At 44.9% G+C, this 20,300-nt stretch overlaps 2 protein-coding genes across 2 annotated transcripts; both read left to right on the top strand.

Moving 5' to 3' along the window:
* On the top strand, positions 1,941 to 10,728 carry LOC110431041 (serine carboxypeptidase II-2). Its single transcript, XM_021449570.1, has 10 exons — positions 1,941 to 2,286; positions 3,476 to 3,583; positions 4,333 to 4,428; positions 4,533 to 4,625; positions 4,719 to 4,804; positions 5,235 to 5,501; positions 6,615 to 6,748; positions 7,235 to 7,330; positions 7,595 to 7,703; positions 10,184 to 10,728. Exons 1-10 carry the CDS (start codon positions 1,998 to 2,000, stop codon positions 10,346 to 10,348), a joined length of 1,443 nt encoding a protein of 480 aa, XP_021305245.1. The 5' UTR covers positions 1,941 to 1,997; the 3' UTR covers positions 10,349 to 10,728.
* On the top strand, positions 14,632 to 18,456 carry LOC8065429 (putative leucine-rich repeat receptor-like serine/threonine-protein kinase At2g24130). Its single transcript, XM_021449179.1, has 2 exons — positions 14,632 to 17,307; positions 17,440 to 18,456. Exons 1-2 carry the CDS (start codon positions 14,709 to 14,711, stop codon positions 17,823 to 17,825), a joined length of 2,985 nt encoding a protein of 994 aa, XP_021304854.1. The 5' UTR covers positions 14,632 to 14,708; the 3' UTR covers positions 17,826 to 18,456.

Raw genomic sequence — 20,300 nt, 5'->3', positions numbered from 1 at the left:
TGAGGACATGTATCTGTAGAGGCAAAAAAAAAAAACTGTGTGTCTACTGTGCAGAGGGCGATGAACGTGTTTCATTTGGGATATAATGTCGTCGAAGAAATTCCTTACCCGGATGATGAGGACGACAAAGCGAATTGGACACCGTATGTCTTCGTTCATTTTATTATGATGATGGCCGCTTGCAATTAATGTGGCACCTTTGTGATGATGCTATCATCATGTCAACATCTTATACATACATTCTTTTTAATATTTAATTAATTTTATTATTACGGTCCTATGAAGTAATATGTGGCAAAAGACATATACAATCCACAGTTATTCGAAGGTACCACAACAAGAACCTAATAATAAATAAACTAGTATTTTTATTCAATTATTATTAACTTGATCTAATATTAAATGAAATAAATTACCATTCTCATAGTAAATGCTTGTACAATAAAGAATTAATCCTAAGTAAACAAATGACATGAGATTGTTTGACATGACTCATGAGTAGGTGGCTATTATGTCACTTGTTACGAGTTGGCCATGCAATAACATAAGTGGTGTGATGCCGACAAATGTATATGCAGCTCCAAACTCGAAAGCCAAAAAGTAGAGAGTGAGGGACACTGACCGTGAGACAAAAAGATCTCGCTCGCTCTTTATTAAGTATACGTACAGTACATATATGGACAGAGAGATATATTTTATTTATACTAACGAACATTTGCAAATGGATGTACAATATGATTTATTTATGATGCCTTAGATGTTTTAATTGGATTTGATTTGTCTTTGTCTAACCTTAAATCAAATAAATTTTAAGGCTAATGCTAGTTCAACAACAGATCAATCTGGAAAATTGATAGGAGATTAACTTAATGTAAATACATAGCTATTATGTATATCTTTTGTAGGTTTAAGAAGGGTGGAAGGCGAGCAACATATCCATATGTTTGTCACAACATACACAAACTCGAGCAACTAGACCATAACATGAGTGGTGCGGTGCTAAGAACTTTTTCAACTTCAAGCTTAGAGTGAGAAGGATGAAAGTAAAATAAGAGTGAACTGAAGGACCTCAGAATTAGTGATGAATTGAACATACGAAGAAGAGAGTGAGAAATGGAAGAAGTGCTGGTATATGGTATAGATATAAGACATAGATATACAAATAATATTAAGTATATATATTGCAAAAAAAAAATCTTTTTGCAAAACACAATCTCATATGTGGTTAATTAATTTATTTGTTGCAAATGGGCCATTCATACTCAGTTCTGTTGCAACCACTCACATATGCCATATGTGTTTGTAGAGTTTCATTCCCTTGCTACAGATGAATAAATAAACCTTCTATATTCATTAAAAATGCTTGATCTGGCCTTGGCCTGGCATGGACCCATGGTTCGACAAGCTAAATTATCTCAACGTGCACAACGAGATGATCTTTTAATTTTATATACTAAAAGATACAAATGGCGGAGAATCTCAACCTCCAACAAGTATTTGGTGTTTTTTTTTTGAATAATTTTTATGAAAAAATCGGGTTTCTTGACTTAGTGGGCACGCGGATTATCAATTTATATCATCATCCTCACATAGAATGGAAGCACCCGGCCTTGTTTAGTTTTTAAAAATTTTGCAAAATTTTTCATATTCCCCGTCACATCGAATCTTTAGATGTATACATGAAGTATTAAATATAGACAAAAACAAAAAATAATTACACAATTTGGTCGGAATTGACAAGACGAATCTTTTGAGCCTAGTTAATCCATAATTAGACAATATTTGTTAAATACAAACAAAATTGATACTATTTACATTTTGCAAAATATTTCGCAAGTAAACCACTCTCGCTTCGCTTGCGCGTCACTCAACCGCAACGGCTGCTCCCGTGGTTGCCGCACGAGCACCGTTGGTTATTGGTCGCTGCTAGTAGTACTAATGACTATTCAGTCCACTGCTACTCTGCTATCCGCGCCGGAGTCGCCGCCACGATTACCATGGCCTCCCGATCCGCCGGGCAGCTCTTCCTCGCCCTCCTACTCCTGGCCGTCGTCGTCGCGGCCTCCGCTTCCGACGCCGACGCCGCCGCCGGGGGCGCCAAGTGGCGGGAGGAGCAGGCGCGGGACCGGGTGCCGCGGGTGCCCGGGCAGGCCTTCAACACCAGCTTCGCGCAGTACGCCGGGTACGTGACCGTCAGCGAGCAGCGCGGCGCCGCGCTCTTCTACTGGTTCTTCGAGGCCGACAAGGACCCGGCGTCCAAGCCCCTCGTGCTCTGGCTCAACGGAGGTGCGTGCGCTACCTACCCTTCACGGCTTCACCCGCCTCCGCCTACAGGGTGCTCTGTTTGTTTGCTGCGGGATCCGTTTCGTATGGTGGGTAGATTTGGGGATCAATCATCTGATGATGTGTATTTTTCATGCTTGATTTGAGATGGTGGGGCGACGGGGCAACCAAGGATTTTTGCCGACTTGGGGGTGGGTGATCTGAGGTCACCAGCTTGTTTTGGAACAGGGGAGCTGGTTGTTAGTGATTTACTAGTAGGCAAAAGGTTACCCCTTACTGAAGTTCATCTGTTGTACGACAATGCGATAAGACGGTTAATTATCAGATGACTGATGATGTGTGTTTTTCATGCCTGAGATGGTGGGGTGAGGGTGCAACCAAGGATTTTTGGTGACTTTGGGGTGGGTGATCTGAGGTCTCCAGCTTGTTTTGGAACAGGGGAGCTGAGAGTGATGCCTTGTGTGCGAGTGTGTACATGTAGAGATGCTTGTGGTATCTCATTCTCATTCTCATGCTTATCAGGATTATGATTTCGCTTGGGAGTTACAGGATCCTTTATTCCTGCAGGAGCCATAAAACTTCTCCTCTCCTAACTATTTTAACTAGTGATCCGTTTCTTGCTGCGATGGTTGTTGGGGTCTGATGGGTACTTGGGGGAGATTTAGGGATCAATCATCTGATGATGTGTATTTTTTATGCTTGATTGAGATGGTGGGGCGACACGCAACAGGGGCAACCACATTTTTGACGACTTGGGGGTGGGTCATCTGAGGTCTCCAGCTTGTTTTGGAACAGGGGAGCTGAGAGTGATGTCTTGCGTGCGCAGTGTGTACATGTAGAGATGCTTATGGTATCTCATTCTTACCAGGACTAGATTTCGGCTGGGAGTTACAGCATCTTTTATGCCTGTGGGGGCCGTAAACTTCTCCACTGTGTGGATAGCTCTTTTAAGTTTCACCCAACTCTTTTGTTAACTAGTATATAAGATAAGTAGCATTGCGCATGAGATTGCTGGATCAGCTGTCTTTATCTGATGCAAATGGTTGCTAGTGATTTACTAGCCAGCAAAAGGTTACCCTTGGGCTATTGATAAACTTATCCGGTCCAGGTTATGTTCCTCTTTACTGAAGTTCATCTGATGTATATGACGGTGCGATTAAACGGTCTAAATTACTTCATGTGAATCTTCCAGGGCCTGGATGCTCGTCCATTGCTTTTGGACTCGGAGAAGAAGTAGGACCTTTCCATGTTAATGCAGATGGGAAGGGGGTGCATGTCAATCCTTATTCTTGGAACAAAGGTACCATCCAATTAAACAAATATCTTCACAGACAATACCACTGTTTTCCAGTTTTTATTTCTTCATGTGCTGTTATGTGTCTTTTCTTTAGCATTTTGTTTCTGGTCTCCATGGATTGTTGGTTTGTCGATATTATCAGTAAATTGTAACTTTTTTTCTATTACACAATTAACCTCAGTTAGGCTCCATAGGTAGCAGTTTACTACATTTTACAATAGCTTAGCATTCTAGGTCTTTGCCTTTTTGTTAAACAAACTGGTGGGCTTGTATATACAATCTGGGAAGGATCAGAACTATGTAAAAGCTAAACTTCAAAAAAGAAGAAAAGAGGTTTTCAAGTATGCCTGCCAATTATTTTCTTCCCCTGAATTTGGAACTTCCCTTAAACTGTAAGCTCAGCCTTATTAGCACAAATTCTTGCATTTAGTCACGGAGTTGATTTCAGCTCTGTTAGATGCAAAGTGCAACTTGACCATTGATTCATGAACCTTTTCTAAGTGCTCATAATCATATTGGATAAAACTCTAGTTTCATTCTTATAGAACTTCCTTGTTTTAGTAAAACTGTAAGTTTATTTTCTATAGCTAAACTTATAAGCTCTATTTTTCTCTCTCGAGTAAGGCAGGATAGCCGTGTGGCATTTGATAGAAGAAAAAGAGTAGCATAGCAGTTGTATACACTGTTTAACTCCACCTTTATACTCCATTACTTCAATGACAAATTTGTTAATAATGTCTTTCATTTTGCAGTTGCAAATTTGCTGTTCCTTGATTCACCTGTTGGTGTTGGTTACTCCTATTCAAACACCTCTGATGATGCTTTAAAAAATGGGGATGCGAGAACTGGTACTGTAGTCTCTGCACTATAAATTATCTTATTAACATGATATTCCTGATCCTGAATGAAATTTTATTAGAATTTGCTCACTGGTTCTCTCAATGTTTTACAGCCACGGATTCATTGGCATTCTTACTGAAGTGGCTTGAACGGTTTCCTCAGTACAAGGAACGTGAATTTTATTTGACAGGAGAGAGTTATGCTGGTGAGTACCTTCTATGAAATTATGTTTTGTGTGTATTAACAATTTTTTTTCTAAAAACATGGAAAAACTTTGATGGAACTCCAATTTGGTTAGGTCACTATGTTCCTCAACTGGCTCAAGCCATAAAAAGGCACCATGAGGCTACTGGTGACAAATCAATTAATCTAAAGGGCTACATGGTATGTTTTTGGTAATTCTGCCTTTTCTCCAATACCATCAACTAAATTAGATATTTCTTGTTATATTTATAATTTACTTTGCAGTTTTTGTTGTCCCTTATGTCCTATGCTCTTGTCATAAAAGAACCTTAAACTTTTGATTTGCAAATCAAGTGCAATGTTAACCTTATTAGTATGATGGGCTAATGCAATGGTTGACTGACCCTTGTCTGCTACCCATTTATATGATGTTATCCTAATTAGTATTGTTATGTTTCCTCATTGGCTTTGCTTTATTGGTTATCAAAGGGTGTTATTTGCTTTATTGGTTATCAAAGTATCTTATTTGATAGCTGGCTCGTATCTGTATTGAGATGTATTTTGAACTATTCCATAACACACAGAACCAGAATTATAGTGTTGTTTCGTTATATTGAGTCATTTCATGCAGGTAGGAAATGCTCTCACTGATGATTTCCATGACCACTATGGAATATTTCAATTCATGTGGACTACTGGCCTGATCTCTGATCAAACATACAAGCTGCTGAATGTTTTCTGTGACTACGAGTCCTTTGTGCATTCATCTCCACAGTGTGATAAGATTCTTGATATTGCTAGCACTGAAGCTGGAAACATTGATTCATATAGCATCTTCACACCTACATGCCATGCATCTTTTGCCTCCTCGAAGAACAAAGTGATGAAAAGGCTACGTGTAAGTTTCTGAAATCCAAAACTCAAGCAATAGTACATAGTTTCAGGAGTACATGCGTTGCAATGAAAATCAATCGTAAGTCCTAAATGCTTGTGTTCAAATTCATCATACACATGTAGACATTTGATTTTGTAAATTTATATAATAAACCATAATGATTAATATATCAGATTATGTGAATTCTCTATTGTTAATCCTAATGCCACACCAACATGCATACATCAATAGATGCATAGAAATTAATCCAAGGTGAAAGTAGAAGAACCTACCAGGCTACCACCAACCCTATTTGTTATAACAGTACAGACTGAAGATATATTGCTACATTTTGACTCTGCTGTATATTTATGTGTAAGTTACATGACTGTTGCTTTCTCACAAAAATGAAAAGGATCACTGTAGTTTTAGATTCACTGTTAGTCTTTTTTTTTAACTTTAAAATTCTCAAAGGAGTTCCCCGTTTAGGTGCAACTTTGACTTGCATTAACTAGAGGGAAAAGGAATCACTTGGGTGGGTCTAGTTTACAGTCCCATCCTAATTCCGGTATCCCAGATCGGGGTCCAGAAATTACCAAACAAGGAGATTTGGGCTACATGGATATGGTTTAAAATGGATTGCATAGAGCATTATTAATGTTAGATGAGGCAGAATGCTTAAAGCAAGATACAAAATTTAAAAGGACAAATTGGAAGTCACCACAACATGGATACGGTTTAAATGGATTACATAGAACATTATTAATGTTAGATGAGGCAGAATGCTTAAAGCAAGATACAAAATTTAAAAGGACAAATTGGAAGTCACCACAACATGGATACGGTTTAAATGGATTACATAGAACATTATTAATGTTAGATGAGGCAGAATGCTTAAAGCAAGATACAAAATTTAAAAGGACAAATTGGAAGTCACCACAATCTGGTGGCATGTATTGGATTCAGTCTGACATCTAGTTCTGGCCTGGATGCGCAGTTTTAGCTTCAATGTGTGAACCCTCATCTATACGGTTGATTCTGTGTGTGATAATGTGAATGGAAACATCTTACATTTAAACTGTTATCGTTCGGGAGCTGACAGTTCCACATATCTTTTGACATGATTTCTTTTAATAGTCTGCTGGAAAAATGGGAGAGCAGTATGATCCATGCACTGAGAAGCATTCAATTGTATACTTCAATCTAGCTGAGGTTCAGAAGGCACTTCATGTTAATCCAGTCATTGGAAAATCAAAATGGGAGACCTGCAGGTAACTCTTATGATTGTATTAGACATCTGATGTTGTCATTACCCTGACATGTTGGATCGTGAATCCTTGATGATGAACTAACAAGTGATTCATCTTATAAATTTGCTTCTTTGCTGACAAGTTCTTGTTTTTTTATTTGTAATTGCACCGTTCATTTTGAAAAGGTTATCTATTTTACTTTCCACTAATCCACTGCATACCGTATGGCTATTGATCTTATTACTGCCACAAGAATAATTTTTGGATCTGGGTGATTATATAAGCAATTCTACTGTAACATGTTTATGCTTTTCAATATGAATATACATTACTTGGATTGAGTTTTTCATTTCTCATGGTTATTTCATAGTTCATACTAACTGAATTGTATTAATGAATATCGATGACACAAAACACTGATAAGCATATTTGGTCATTTGGAAACTTTTTCTTTTGTTGTCTGCTCTTTTAATATTATAATATATTTTGGTCCTGTCAATCCTACAGTGAAGCTGTTAATACTCATTGGGGGGACTGTGAAAGATCTGTGCTGCATATATATCATGAGCTTATACAGTATGGCCTTCGTATATGGGTGTTCAGGTGATTCCTAATACTAAGTTTTGAAGGACAAGTTGCTACCCCACCCAAACATAGTTCTTATATGTCTTTTACTGAGTTTTAAGAATCAGTTTTGCTTGTTCTAAAAAAAGAACTGCTTTGATTTCTTAGCTCATCCAGAAAAATTGGGTGTAAATTTGTTGTAAATAACCAGTTTATTTATGCATAAAAATTGCAAACAAAAGTATTACATCAATGAAAGGTATGGATTTTTCTCGTTCTTATTTCCCCCCCAAACTTTTCCAGTGGAGATACAGATGCAGTGATTCCAGTGACTTCAACTAGATACAGCATCGATGCTCTCAAGCTTCCAACAATAACTCCATGGCATGCTTGGTACGACGATGACGGTGAGGTAGGTCCTTCCTCACCTCAGCTTATGGGTCTTCAATAGGACTAGAAGCTGTGCATGTTCAATTTGTGTTGCGTTTCTGCATTTTTTTGTTCTCAGTATCTCTCTAACCAATAAATTTGAACAAATTAATGCCATCACAGAGTTATGTTGTCCATTCTTTGCTAAAAGATAAGGAAATAATAATTATGTAATCCATCAAATATTGTTGTTTTGCATCCATTACCTCTGCCTTACATTTTTACATCTGCAGCTATGGCACCTCTTCCCTGTGCAATTCATTTTTATGAACCATATCCATATGTATATTTGGGACTAAATTATGTTTTGATAGCAAAAGCTTAACTTACATTTGTCAAATTACAAGTTTTAACTTTACATAAATATATCCGTAGCAATGTGCAGTGTGCACAATTCACTACAGGCAGTTCTATAGTTTGTCCCTTGAATGCTACTCAAACCATGAGAAATTAATGCTAGGGAATGGAACCACTGGACATAGAACTCTAGCTCCTTAGGAAAGAAGTTCCACAATCTACATTTGGCATTCCTAAGCCTTTTTAATTCAAAGGATGCCCCATCTACTTTGTTTCAGACATATCATAGGGTGTGCTAACCTTTCATTGAGTCTGTTAAGCATAAGCAATTGCACACATGGTTGAAGAGAATATAATTGGTGGAATATTGGATATATTGCATTGGGCCTCATGGGCTGATTATATAAGATACATAGGACTAACACCTCATGTGGGTACACAATGTGGTACTATTCCTATTTACTCTAGCACCCCCCCGCAGTCACAACGGGAGCGCTACAGACGGTGAGACTGGAGAAGAAGCTGATAAGTAACATCCCCACGCAATCATAATAGTTGACGCTCCGCGTATGTTGTGGCTGGAGAAGAAGCCGATGAGTCCTCATGCAAGGGAATAGCCCTTTATGCCGATGTCGAGGTAGCTAAGCGTGAGGGCGCAGTAGCCGTGGTCGAAGAAACCGTGCTACAGATGGCCGAGGTCGACGTAGTTGTGGTCGGGTTGCCGTGTCAATGGAGCTACAGGCGCACTAGGGGTGCCATGGTAATGATGGAGACACATTGAGGCAATCGTCATGGGAGGGGGCGATGCCAAAGTTGATGCAGTCAAAGTCGTCATAGACATAGAAGAAAGGCAATGACGCAATCAAGGCAGACGGGGTGGGAACAGGAGGGTCGATACCGAAGTCGATGCAGTCAAGCCGCCTGAGCGCCGAGGTGCAGTTGGATTTGCCAGATCTAGCAACGCGTCAGGGACGAAAGCACGCGTGGGTGTTGCCAATACTGAGCGTACAAGGGAGGGGGGCTAACCATGTGGTTGTGCTGGACGAAGAAGAAGCAATACGGTAGAAGACAAGTCGGCGAGTAGGTCTTAGCGACGACGTGGGTAATGGGAGCTCGATGACGAAGACCCAATCAGAAGGACAAAGACCTTGTGCAGACGGATGGCGCAACAAAGATTGTGCAGCACAGTCGTCGATGTACAGGTGACGACGATGTAGATGTAACGGCGAAGCGGACACACGGACGGCGGTGCTACGACCCAATAAGGCGACACAACAGTAGCCCTGTTGCTCGGAGAAGATGCCCGTAGTACTTGATGAAGTCGATGCTGATGCCGAAATAGAACGCGCGAGGTCAACGGGTGGTGGGTCACTCAATCCCGATCAGTGATCGGCAAACCAAAAAGATACAACAGCAGGAGATCGGGTGTAACCAGCAAGACGACACGACGACGGCGGTGTGATCGATCAGGCAGCGCAAGGCGCATAGCGGGCCACAAACATGCACGGGTCGAAGGCGCAAACGCGGATCGACAAGGTGGAGATGGGCAGATCCACTCGACAACAGCGACACGCCAGATCTGTCTGCATCCATGGCAGCGCAGGGTCGAGGCGTGTGGCCGGTCATGGCCCCCACCACGGTGGCACGAGACAGGGCGAGATCCATCTGCCTCCATGCGATGAAGATCAGGTGTTGACGGCGACAACCGGCGGCGAGCCTAGAGACGAGGTGGCGGCAACAGCCCGACGATGACGTAGGGGAGATCCCGATCTGCTGTGACAACGATGGCAGCCGGATCAATAGGATCGGGCGCCTAAACAGGGGCGCTGCCCCCAGTGGAGATCGACCTCTCCCCAGGGGCGCGCGGTGCGGGAGCGGTGGCGGCTAGGGTTAGGATCTAAACCTAGGCGTTACTCTAACAATGGTCTTAGCTGTAGAAGTCTGTACATACCCTACTTGACCACCTAGGTCAGATGGGAAATTCCTAAATATTGCCACATGCTACTTGTAGTGTTTTCCTTTTCAATTGGGATCCACTGTATTTTACTGGTGTTCGCTCTGCAGAATTCATTACTATCGTTTATTTATTTCTTCTTCCAAAAACAAGTTCTTCTTTGGAGTACCCATCATCTATTCCCAATTTCTGATTATTATGTGTTCAAATAGGTCGGTGGATGGACTCAAGGGTATAAGGGACTCAATTTTGTGACCGTGAGGGGAGCAGGTCATGAAGTTCCTCTTCATCGACCCAAACAGGCTCTCACACTAATCAAATCATTCTTGGCTGGGAGCCCAATGCCTGTGCAATCCAGTACACATAGCGACATGTAATCTGTACTATCACAACTGATTCAAGAGATGAACATCCCAAAGCACCCAAATCAACCATTGTTCAACCCGGCTTGTTCTTCCACTTGCTATAGCCATTTATGTATCAGAGCTACTGGTGCCGGTTACTGTAGCCGTTTATTTATTGGCCCTGTTGGTGCTTGGTACTGATTCTCCCCTAAAACAGGGGACAGAACTACAGAATAGTTTTTGTTGCCATGGAACTGATACCATGTGTTACCGACTTACCGTGAGCCTAAGAATAAATTTGCATCAGCGTCACAGCACTGTATTCTAAACATCGCACCATAGTCTTTTCTATGCACAAGGTGTGATTTCTGATGTCCGCAATAAATGATCTGGACTTGGAAAAAGATATGAAATGCTGCTGTGTTGCATCTGTGTGATCTGTATTATTTGCACTCTAGAGGACTTCATAGTTCAGAGATACAAGCATCTTCCGATGGACCCATGGTAAATGACTCATTGCTGTCGAAGACTGCAAAGCTATTGCAGCAGCCTCCACAAGAACATGCTTAATTTGTTCCTGAGATTGTGGCACACAATTGGCATATGTATTAGCTGGTGATAAACCTGAAATGGAGAGGTACTATCCTGATCCTTTTGCCTTTTCTTGTTACATTGGTGAATCTAGAAGTCATGTATATATCTAAGTGCATAGCACAACAACAAGCAAACACTAGCCAAAACGTCTTATAATTTGGAATAAAGGGAATATCATTTAAGGAGATAAATGTACTCCTATCTCATCTTATGTACCTATAATCTTTAAGACCTCCTAAAAACAGCCCTCTCTCCCCTAAAGAAAGGAGAAAATGCACTATCTCCTATCCCTAAAGAATTATAGGAGACAAATTTTCAGTAATTTGCTACAATAGTGTTCTCGTATATATTTGGTTTTATGTACTCTCCTAAAAACAACTTATTAGAGGCAATCTCTTAAAACAACTTTTAGGAGACCCTTTTTGTTCCTTTTCTTTTTCCTATTAGTCGTGCATTTTGAAGAGTGGGCACTAAGCACTGATGTTGTGCGCTTAACTTTTACTTGATTACTTGACTAGTTTATTGTTTTTAATGTCTAATATTAAATTGGTATTTTCTTTATATGCTGATTGAATTTTCAGTTAGGAAGTGGCAACTACATATATCCTTCGTCCTTTTTTTTTTTTAAAAAAAAGTTATGTTGGATACACTCTTTTATTGAGACCAGGTAAGCCTTTTACTTTCTAGACATACCCTTGGTGTCATTTTCCTGAAATAAGCAGCAAGAGAGCTTCGGCACATTATTTTAGTAAGGATTCTTTAATAGAAATATGCAGTGAGATTGAGAATTTGTGTTTTCATCACTGCTACAGCAACTCATGAGGTCACTTATCCAGTTATCCTTGACAAATACCAGGAAGTGTGTCAGTGTGTGGTGGAGGCCAAGTTGTCTAAAATTTAAGCTATACATCTACTGTATGGGAGCTGCTCACTGGCCTTTCCTTGTATTTTGGGCGTTGGGTTCCAAAATTTGTCGAGCCAAAATCATGATAAGCCAAAACACGTCAAAATCAGAGCTTGCCAAAGTTAGGGCAAAAAAAAAAAAACATAGGAATACATTTGTTTTAGTGTCATGACATATATAGCAATGAGCACTTTTGCCTCTTATGAGATTGAGGAAGTTTCTGGTTGCCCTACCATGATTTTGGCCATATAAATTGGTGTGCCAATTGGTAATAAATCAATCAACAGCCAATTTTATAGGCATGTCTTTATTATAGTTAGATAAGTTTTGACACCTAACCAATGAGACCCTTTTTCCATTTTAGTGAAAAAACGACACACATCATTCGAGAAAAAAAGGTCTCAAAGATATTTCCCCATGCTTGTCGCTATCATTTTTACAAGTTTGGTCTCCACATTCCATGATCATTTTTCACCTTCCACTCAAGTAACTTCTCCTCGGTCGTTTTCTGGCCTCCGTAAATATCGTTCAGGCAGCCTGTCAGACTCGAACACCACTCCCTCCGATAACATCAGCATTGAACGCGGCACAGCGTGATGTGTTTACTTGCAAATTATTTTTTTTTAACACCGTTGACTTGCAAATTTTTTACTAATGGTCTTTTTTTTTCTCCGAGATCGTAATTATTTACTAATGGTCAAGGGATATCCTCACTAATCTTCTCATCGGGGTTCGGGGACCTATACCTAGATGATTAGATGTCAGTTGATCGTGTGCGTGAGGCTAAAAAATCGTTACAGCAAAAATGGATGGATGGTCCATGGAGATCGAGCGATCGATCTGGACTGCGTTAATTAGATATACCTCATGATATTGCCTGTATCTAAATCAGTTGATTTACAGTGTGATTGTTCTTTGACCATGCACTTTGCAACACTTATCCCAACTAGCTACTAGCTAGGTCCCCGGCCCTTTCACCACTCTTGGCGTGTTGGCCATTTCCTGGACAGGACGACACGTACCAGCAACAGCACGTGAGACAGCCTCATCTAGCTCCCTTGCCACTTTCGCTATATGTGGCTCCTTGCCTGCTTCAGTATTGGATCGATCACGTCATGGCGTCATGCGACTTTTTTTGTTTTTAGCTGCATGCAGAGAGTTGAAGTGACTCGCAGCTTTCGGTGTCTTCGATCGGCCGGCCGGTCAGTGACAAGCTTTGGTTGCATGTCCCGTCCAGGTCCGGATCACCCATCCGGCCGAAGACAAGCCTCCCCAACCGCACCAGCACCAGCCCCTGCTTGTACGGTGCATGCAGTGTCAACGGTTCGCCGCGTCACACCGCAACACACAAACACACACACGACACGCACCAACGTAAACTTGCCCAGATGATGACGTAGCAAAGCACAATAACAGGAGATGATGGAAACGTACCGTATAGTATCAGTGTGTGAGCGTGACGAATGACTTTGTTTCGTGGACGCAGCATGCAAATCATAGTTTAAGCGCCTCTAATGGCACGCGTGTTAGGGCTTAATCCCACCCAAATCTGATTATCCGACTCGATCGTCACCACCCATAGACGACGATGATCATGCGCACGCGTGTTATTAGGGCTTTAATTTAACACTAGTGCAGGAGCAGCTAGCAGCCCTTGAAGCCGTCGGGATCGGCCGGGCCGACTTCTAGTTTGTGTAAGATTGCGTGTGTGGTTGAATTAATTGGTTTGCATGGTTTCACTTTCACAGTTGAAAAAGAGCAAACATCGACTTTGTTGATTAGGGTTCGATTGAAAGGGAGGTTTATTTGCCACATGATGCAATTCCAGCAAAAATATAATACGGATGGTTATGTACTAGCTCCCATTTTGAATTCTTTATACGGTGCAAGTGGTCGAAATGTTACCAACTAGGACCAAATTAGCTGAACATCTCTAACAATACTATCTAAAACAGATCTCTTGCTTGCTTGTTTAGGTAGCACTCTTATTTTTTGGAGGCATTAATTGTTTCCAGCAGCACTATCTAAAACCAATTCTCTAAAATCTTTAAAATACTAATTACGTGTGGGACCGACTGTCTTTTCTTTTCTCTTCTTCCGCCGCTCCTTCACAACCATGTACCGGGCGAGGGAGGCGACATCGGATGTAGAGGATTGGAGGAGGAAACATCGGGTGAGGAGGAGGCACTTGTTGAAGCTTCTTTGTCGAGCTATTCTTGAAATCCAAAGACAACCAGATACATGGTTACCCTAACTCTATCTCTGTTTTCCTTTACTAGACCATCTCCATAAACATTGGAATTCAATATATACTAGATTAGGTTGGCTGCTCGCCTCCTCCTAAGAAATGTAATGTGATAGTATTTGTCATCTTTTGATTTCAATGATCTTGATGAAACTGGCTTATCATTACCATTTGTTCTTCGATATGTGGTGTGAACAATAACCTTTGTTTGGACGTTTACTAGTGTATAGGATATCCACTAATAATGGCTTGGAGAAACAAAACTCACGGCCATGGATTGCTTGACACGTGCCTTCAGTGATAACTTGATAAGCAAAACTAATCTATGTGTTGACATCCATGGGAACAACTGTGAAATCTCCAGGTGGGCTATCTCAAATGATCAATCACAAAAAAAACTCATCCCTTGATCTCAAGTCAAACATTTGGCGCCAAAGCTAGCTAATCCGCTGCCCCTTTCAAGTTTCAACTGCAGTTAGGCAGCCACCTTCCCGCCTTTTCTCTTTCCCCTTCCTCGTATCTTCTCCAGGCTCCTCCGCGCGCGCGCGGCCCCTGTTCACCATAAAACCCACGGCATTGTAGCAGACGTTGCTATCAATGGTCACCACATCCGCCTCGTCGCCGTCGCCACTGCCCTTTCGGCCACCACCATGGCCGCCAAACTGCTCATCCCAATCATCATCCTTCACGTCGGTCTCATCGTGCCGATCGCTGTCGCCGCCGCCGCCACCGCACGACCGCCTGCAGTGCCCGACGCCGACGCCGACCGGTCCGCGCTCCTCGCGTTCCTCTCCAACGTCTCGGCGGACCCCGGCCGCGCCCTCGTGGACTGGGGCCGCTCGCCGGGGTTCTGCAACTGGACGGGCGTCACGTGTGGCGGCCCAGGCCGGCGGCGTGTCACGCAGCTAGTGCTGAGCGGGAAGGAGCTCCGCGGGGTGATCTCGCCGGCGCTGGCGCGGCTGTCTTTCCTCACGGTGCTCGATCTTTCCAACAATGCTTTCGCCGGCACGATCCCGCCGGAGCTCGCCGCGCTCTCGGCCATGACGCAGCTCAGCCTGACGAACAACCTCCTCGAGGGTGCGGTCCCCGCCGGCCTCGGCCTCCTTCAGAGGCTCTACTTCCTCGACCTCAGCGGGAACCTGCTCTCCGGCAGCATCCCGGAGACGCTCTTCTGCAACTGCTCCGCGCTGCAGTACCTAGACCTCGCCAACAACTCCCTCGCCGGCGACATTCCGTACGCCGCCAACTGCCGCCTCCCCAGCCTCCGGTTCCTCCTCCTCTGGTCGAACGATCTGTCCGGCGCGATCCCGCCGGCGCTGGCAAACTCTTCCTTGCTCGAGTGGATCGACTTCGAGTCCAACTACCTCGCCGGCGAGCTGCCGTCGCAGGTGTTCGACAGGTTGCCGCGGCTCCAGTACCTCTACCTCTCGTACAACAACCTCTCCAGCCACGGCGGCAACACCGACCTCGACCCCTTCTTCCGCTCCCTGAGGAACTGCACTCGCCTGCAGGAACTCGAGCTCGCCGGGAACGACCTCGGCGGGCGGCTGCCGCCGTTTGCCGGTGAGCTCCCGCGTGGGCTCCGGCAACTCCACCTCGAGGATAACGCTATCTCGGGCTCCATCCCGCCCAACATATCCGGCCTCGTCAACCTCACGTACCTCAACCTCTCGAACAACCTGCTCAATGGCTCCATCCCGCCGGAGATGTCGCACATGCGCCTGCTCGAGCGGCTGTACCTGTCGAACAATCTCCTCTCCGGCGAGATCCCGAAATCCATCGGCGAGATGCCACACCTCGGCCTCGTCGATTTCTCCGGCAACCGTCTCGCCGGAGCGATCCCAGACTCGTTCTCCAACCTGACGCAGCTCAGGCGGCTAATGCTGCACCACAACCAACTCTCCGGCGCCATTCCTCCCAGCCTCGGAGATTGCCTCAACCTGGAAATCTTGGACCTCTCCTACAATGGCTTGCAAGGCCCGATCCCGGCGTACGTCGCCGCCTTGAGCAGCCTCAAGCTGTACCTGAACCTGTCCAACAACCACCTCGAGGGGCCTCTGCCCCTCGAGCTCAGCAAGATGGACATGATCCTGGCGCTCGACCTGTCGGCGAACAGGCTCGCCGGCACGATCCCGTCGCAGCTCGGCAGCTGCGTCGCGCTCGAGTACCTCAACCTCTCGGGCAACGCGCTGCGCGGCGCGCTCCCGGCGTCCGTCGCGGCGCTGCCGTTCCTGCAGGTGCTCGACGTGTCGCGCAACGCCCTGTCCGGACCCCTGCCGGGATCCCTGCTGCTGTCCACGTCGCTCCGGGAGGCGAACTTCTCGTACAACAACTTCTCCGGCGTGGTACCACACGCCGGCGTGCTCGCGAACCTCTCGGCGGAGGCGTTCCGAGGCAACCCCGGCCTTTGCGGCTACGTTCCAGGCATCGCCACGTGCGAGCCGCCGAAGCGTGCGCGTCGCCGGCGGCGTCCGATGGTACTCGCCGTCGCTGGCATCGTCGCCGCCGTGTCCTTCATGCTATGCGCGGTCTGGTGCCGGTCCATGGTGGCCGCGAGGGCGAAGCGGTCGGGGCGTCAGTCGGTGCGCCTCGTCGACGTCGAGGACCAGGCGGCGGAGAGGGAGCACCCGAGGATATCGCACCGGGAGCTCTCGGAGGCGACCGGCGGCTTCGTCCAGGAGTGTCTGATCGGCGCCGGCCGCTTCGGGCGCGTGTACGAGGGGACGCTCCGCGACGGCGCGCGCGTCGCCGTGAAGGTGCTGGACCCGAAGGGCGGCGGCGAGGTCTCCGGCAGCTTCAAGAGGGAGTGCGAGGTGCTGAAGCGGACGCGGCACAAGAACCTCGTCCGGGTGATCACCACCTGCAGCACGGCCAGCTTCAACGCGCTCGTGCTGCCGCTGATGCCGAGAGGCAGCCTCGACGGCCTCCTCTACCCGCCTCACGGGGACAATGCCGGCGCCGGTGGCGGCGGCGGCGTCCTGGACTTCGTCCAGATCATGGGCATCGTGAGCGACGTCGCCGAGGGGATGGCGTACCTGCACCACTACGCGCCGGTCAGGGTCGTGCACTGCGACCTGAAGCCGAGCAACGTCCTCCTCGACGACGAGATGCGCGCCGTGATATCGGACTTCGGCATCGCGCGGCTCGTCGCCGGCGCCGTCGGCGAAGCCAGCAGCACCAGCGACGAGTCCGCCCCGTGCAACTCCATCACCGGACTGTTGCAAGGCTCGGTTGGGTACATCGCACCTGGTACGTTCGCCCACACGTACGTGTTACGTGTATATGCATGCATGCGTACGATGATATGTACATGCATGCTTATAATTAGTTAATTTCAAGATCGTGCACTAATTAATTGATCCTGTGATTTGTGTTAATCAGAGTATGGATTGGGAGGGCATCCGTCGACGCAGGGCGACGTGTACAGCTTCGGCGTGATGCTTCTGGAGCTCATCACGGGGAAGAGGCCGACGGACGTGATCTTCCAGGAGGGGCTGACGCTGCACGACTGGGTGAGGCGGCACTACCCGCACGACGTCGCCGCCGTCCTGGCGCACGCGCCGTGGCGAGAGCGGGCGCCGCCCGAGGAGGCCGAAGTGGTGGTCGTCGAGCTGATCGAGCTCGGGCTCGTGTGCACGCAGCACTCGCCGGCGCTGCGGCCCACCATGGCGGACGTCTGCCACGAGATCACACTGCTCAAAGAGGACCTCGCCCGGCACGGCGGCGGCCGTTCGCTCTCGACCAAGGACTCGTTCTTCTCCAACTGAAGCAACCAATGCAATGCCACGAATTGTTTAGGGTAAATCCATTAGTGCATGCACGCACGCGCCGCCAGGAAACATCGGGTACGGCCGGAGTGCTGCAGAGCCGCCACTGTTTTCCGTGGTTAGGGTGGGTGGTGGTGGCTGGATTCGATCGATCTCGGTCGTCGTCTCTCTCACCTCCGGCTAGCGGCTGGTTACCACCATTGATTTGTTTATTTCCATGGTTGGGAGTCGCCTACTACTGAACCAAGTAGTGCTGATTCTTTGAGTTGTTAATTATGCGATGGAGAAGGGCACTCGGTATGATTAATCTTGTTGTTGTGCAAACATGTAGGACTCCATTAGCGGTGGTGTAGTGTAGGAAGCGAAAAGGCTCTTGAGTTAGGTCATTATTCAGGTGCTCGCGATCAATCATAAATAAACCCCCAGTAGTACCCGACCAACTGTATGTAGTCGACTACTGCTACACTGTTCGATGCATCTGATGATCATCATGTATGATAATTGATTGTACGAATGTAATGCCCTCTTCACCACCAACAACATTTGTATACTGATGTTCGAGGTTTGACAGGAACTTCCGTGTTCTTATCGTGGAGATCAATTAGGCTTTTTAATCAGCACGCCTGCCAGTGCCAGCTTTACCTCAGTCAACTTGGCTATATGACAATAAAGAAAGCGATAGACAGATGTGGTCATTACATTACGGAGTGAAAAAAACCCTATTTATAATAATATAATAATAAAAAATTACCCACCATTTGCTCGCTTTTGAAAAGTCAATCATCATTTTTAAGTTTGACTAAGTATATATTTGAAAATAATCATGTTTATGATGTATATAACAAGTACCATATATTAATTAGATTGACATTGGAACATATACTTTTATAATAAATTCATTTGGAGATACAAATATTGGTATTATTTTGTATATGTTTAACCAAAGTTAAAAGAGTTTGACTTCTCAAGAAGCAAGATGTGTGCACTTATTTTGGAATGGGAGGAGTAAAAATCAACCCAATAACAACCCTATCTCTACTTAATTTCCAATAATCATCCACAACCACAAAATGCCAATAAAAATCTAACCCAAAGTATTCCTATACCTATTTATATTAAACTACTTGGTAATTTGATGTATAATAAAACATAAGAATGTACACATAGCTAGGTGCAAATAAAATTAAACGAGTTAGGGAAACATAACACAAGCAGCCACCGATAATAAACACGCGGCATGGCAATGAAAACAATACAAGAAGATAAGATACATGCATGTTGTTGCACTCAGCTTATTTATCGTTAGGAAGGCAACTTGAAAGGCACAGCCACACAATTGATGGAAGGTGATCTCCCGACAAAAAGGAAAATCAATTGCAATAGAGAATGAGTGCAGAGTAGATATTCATGTGAAAAAGAGCAAAGTGATGACGGTAAAGTTAAAAAAAAACCGCAAACTTTCTTCATAGTAGTGACGAATCCATGTCTGAATTTTTCCTTTAAAAGAGCAGGTGTATAATAGCGGTGGTAAGATAAAGTAAATATTTCTTAAAAAATCAGGATAATACAATCTATGATACATATATAAATATAACTGCACTGCACTCATATATAATACTAGCTTTGCAATTACGCGTAGGCCACCACACTAGTTGGTCTGATACTATAGACTTGTTTGTTTGGTTCATATCCTCCCAAGGCGAGTTTGCCTGCTGGGGGCAAACTAAACCACCCACACATGCATACACTTAGAGCACCTTTGGAATGTAAAATATAGAAATTTTACAAGAATCATCACATGAAAAATGTAGGGAACTGAAAAACGTATGCATCAACAGCTTGATTGGAATGATGTGTATGTGTATATGATGCTAAAGTGTTCAACTGTCCATATAGACTAGAACACTGTTTCAGGCATCACACACCAACACGGAAAGATTGATGTGATTGTAACTAGCCCAGTGATTTCTAATTCATACTGCACTTGGTTTGTCTTTTTGTTCTTTTTCGTACAAAAGATGGTACTACCCTTTTGCAAAACAAGTAAATAAATGGATCAGGCCAACCACAGAAATTAACACGGCATGCATTTGTCCAGTGCGTTCCATCTAATGCCCTTATCATCTTATCACTTTTGCATAATCGATGGCATAATTAACCACGTAGCACCATAACAGCATACGGCAAAGCTGTGATGGTCTGGCATTACGCCATTACTGACCTTATTCAATCATGGGCTTAGAAGAGATTTTTGGGGGGATAGACAGGTCAGGTGGTGTGGGTTGGATCAAGTGTGTGTCGGAGGAGGTGGCCGGGCCAGGTTAAGCGAGGGTAGCCATGGCCATGACAACGGTGGGGGGGGAGGAGGGAGGAGGAGGTCGCCGTGGCAGGATGGTGGGTGGGCGGCGAGACAACGTGTCGAGAGGAGGAAGAAGGCGTGAAGAACAAAAAAATTGAGTGTTTCGGAACCATAAA

The sequence above is a fragment of the Sorghum bicolor genome, chromosome 10 (genome assembly GCF_000003195.3).
Source record: "Sorghum bicolor cultivar BTx623 chromosome 10, Sorghum_bicolor_NCBIv3, whole genome shotgun sequence".
NCBI classification, from domain to species: domain Eukaryota; kingdom Viridiplantae; phylum Streptophyta; class Magnoliopsida; order Poales; family Poaceae; genus Sorghum; species Sorghum bicolor.
Note: the sequence above shows the minus strand (reverse complement) of the source record. Positions and strands in the feature narration are given on the sequence as shown.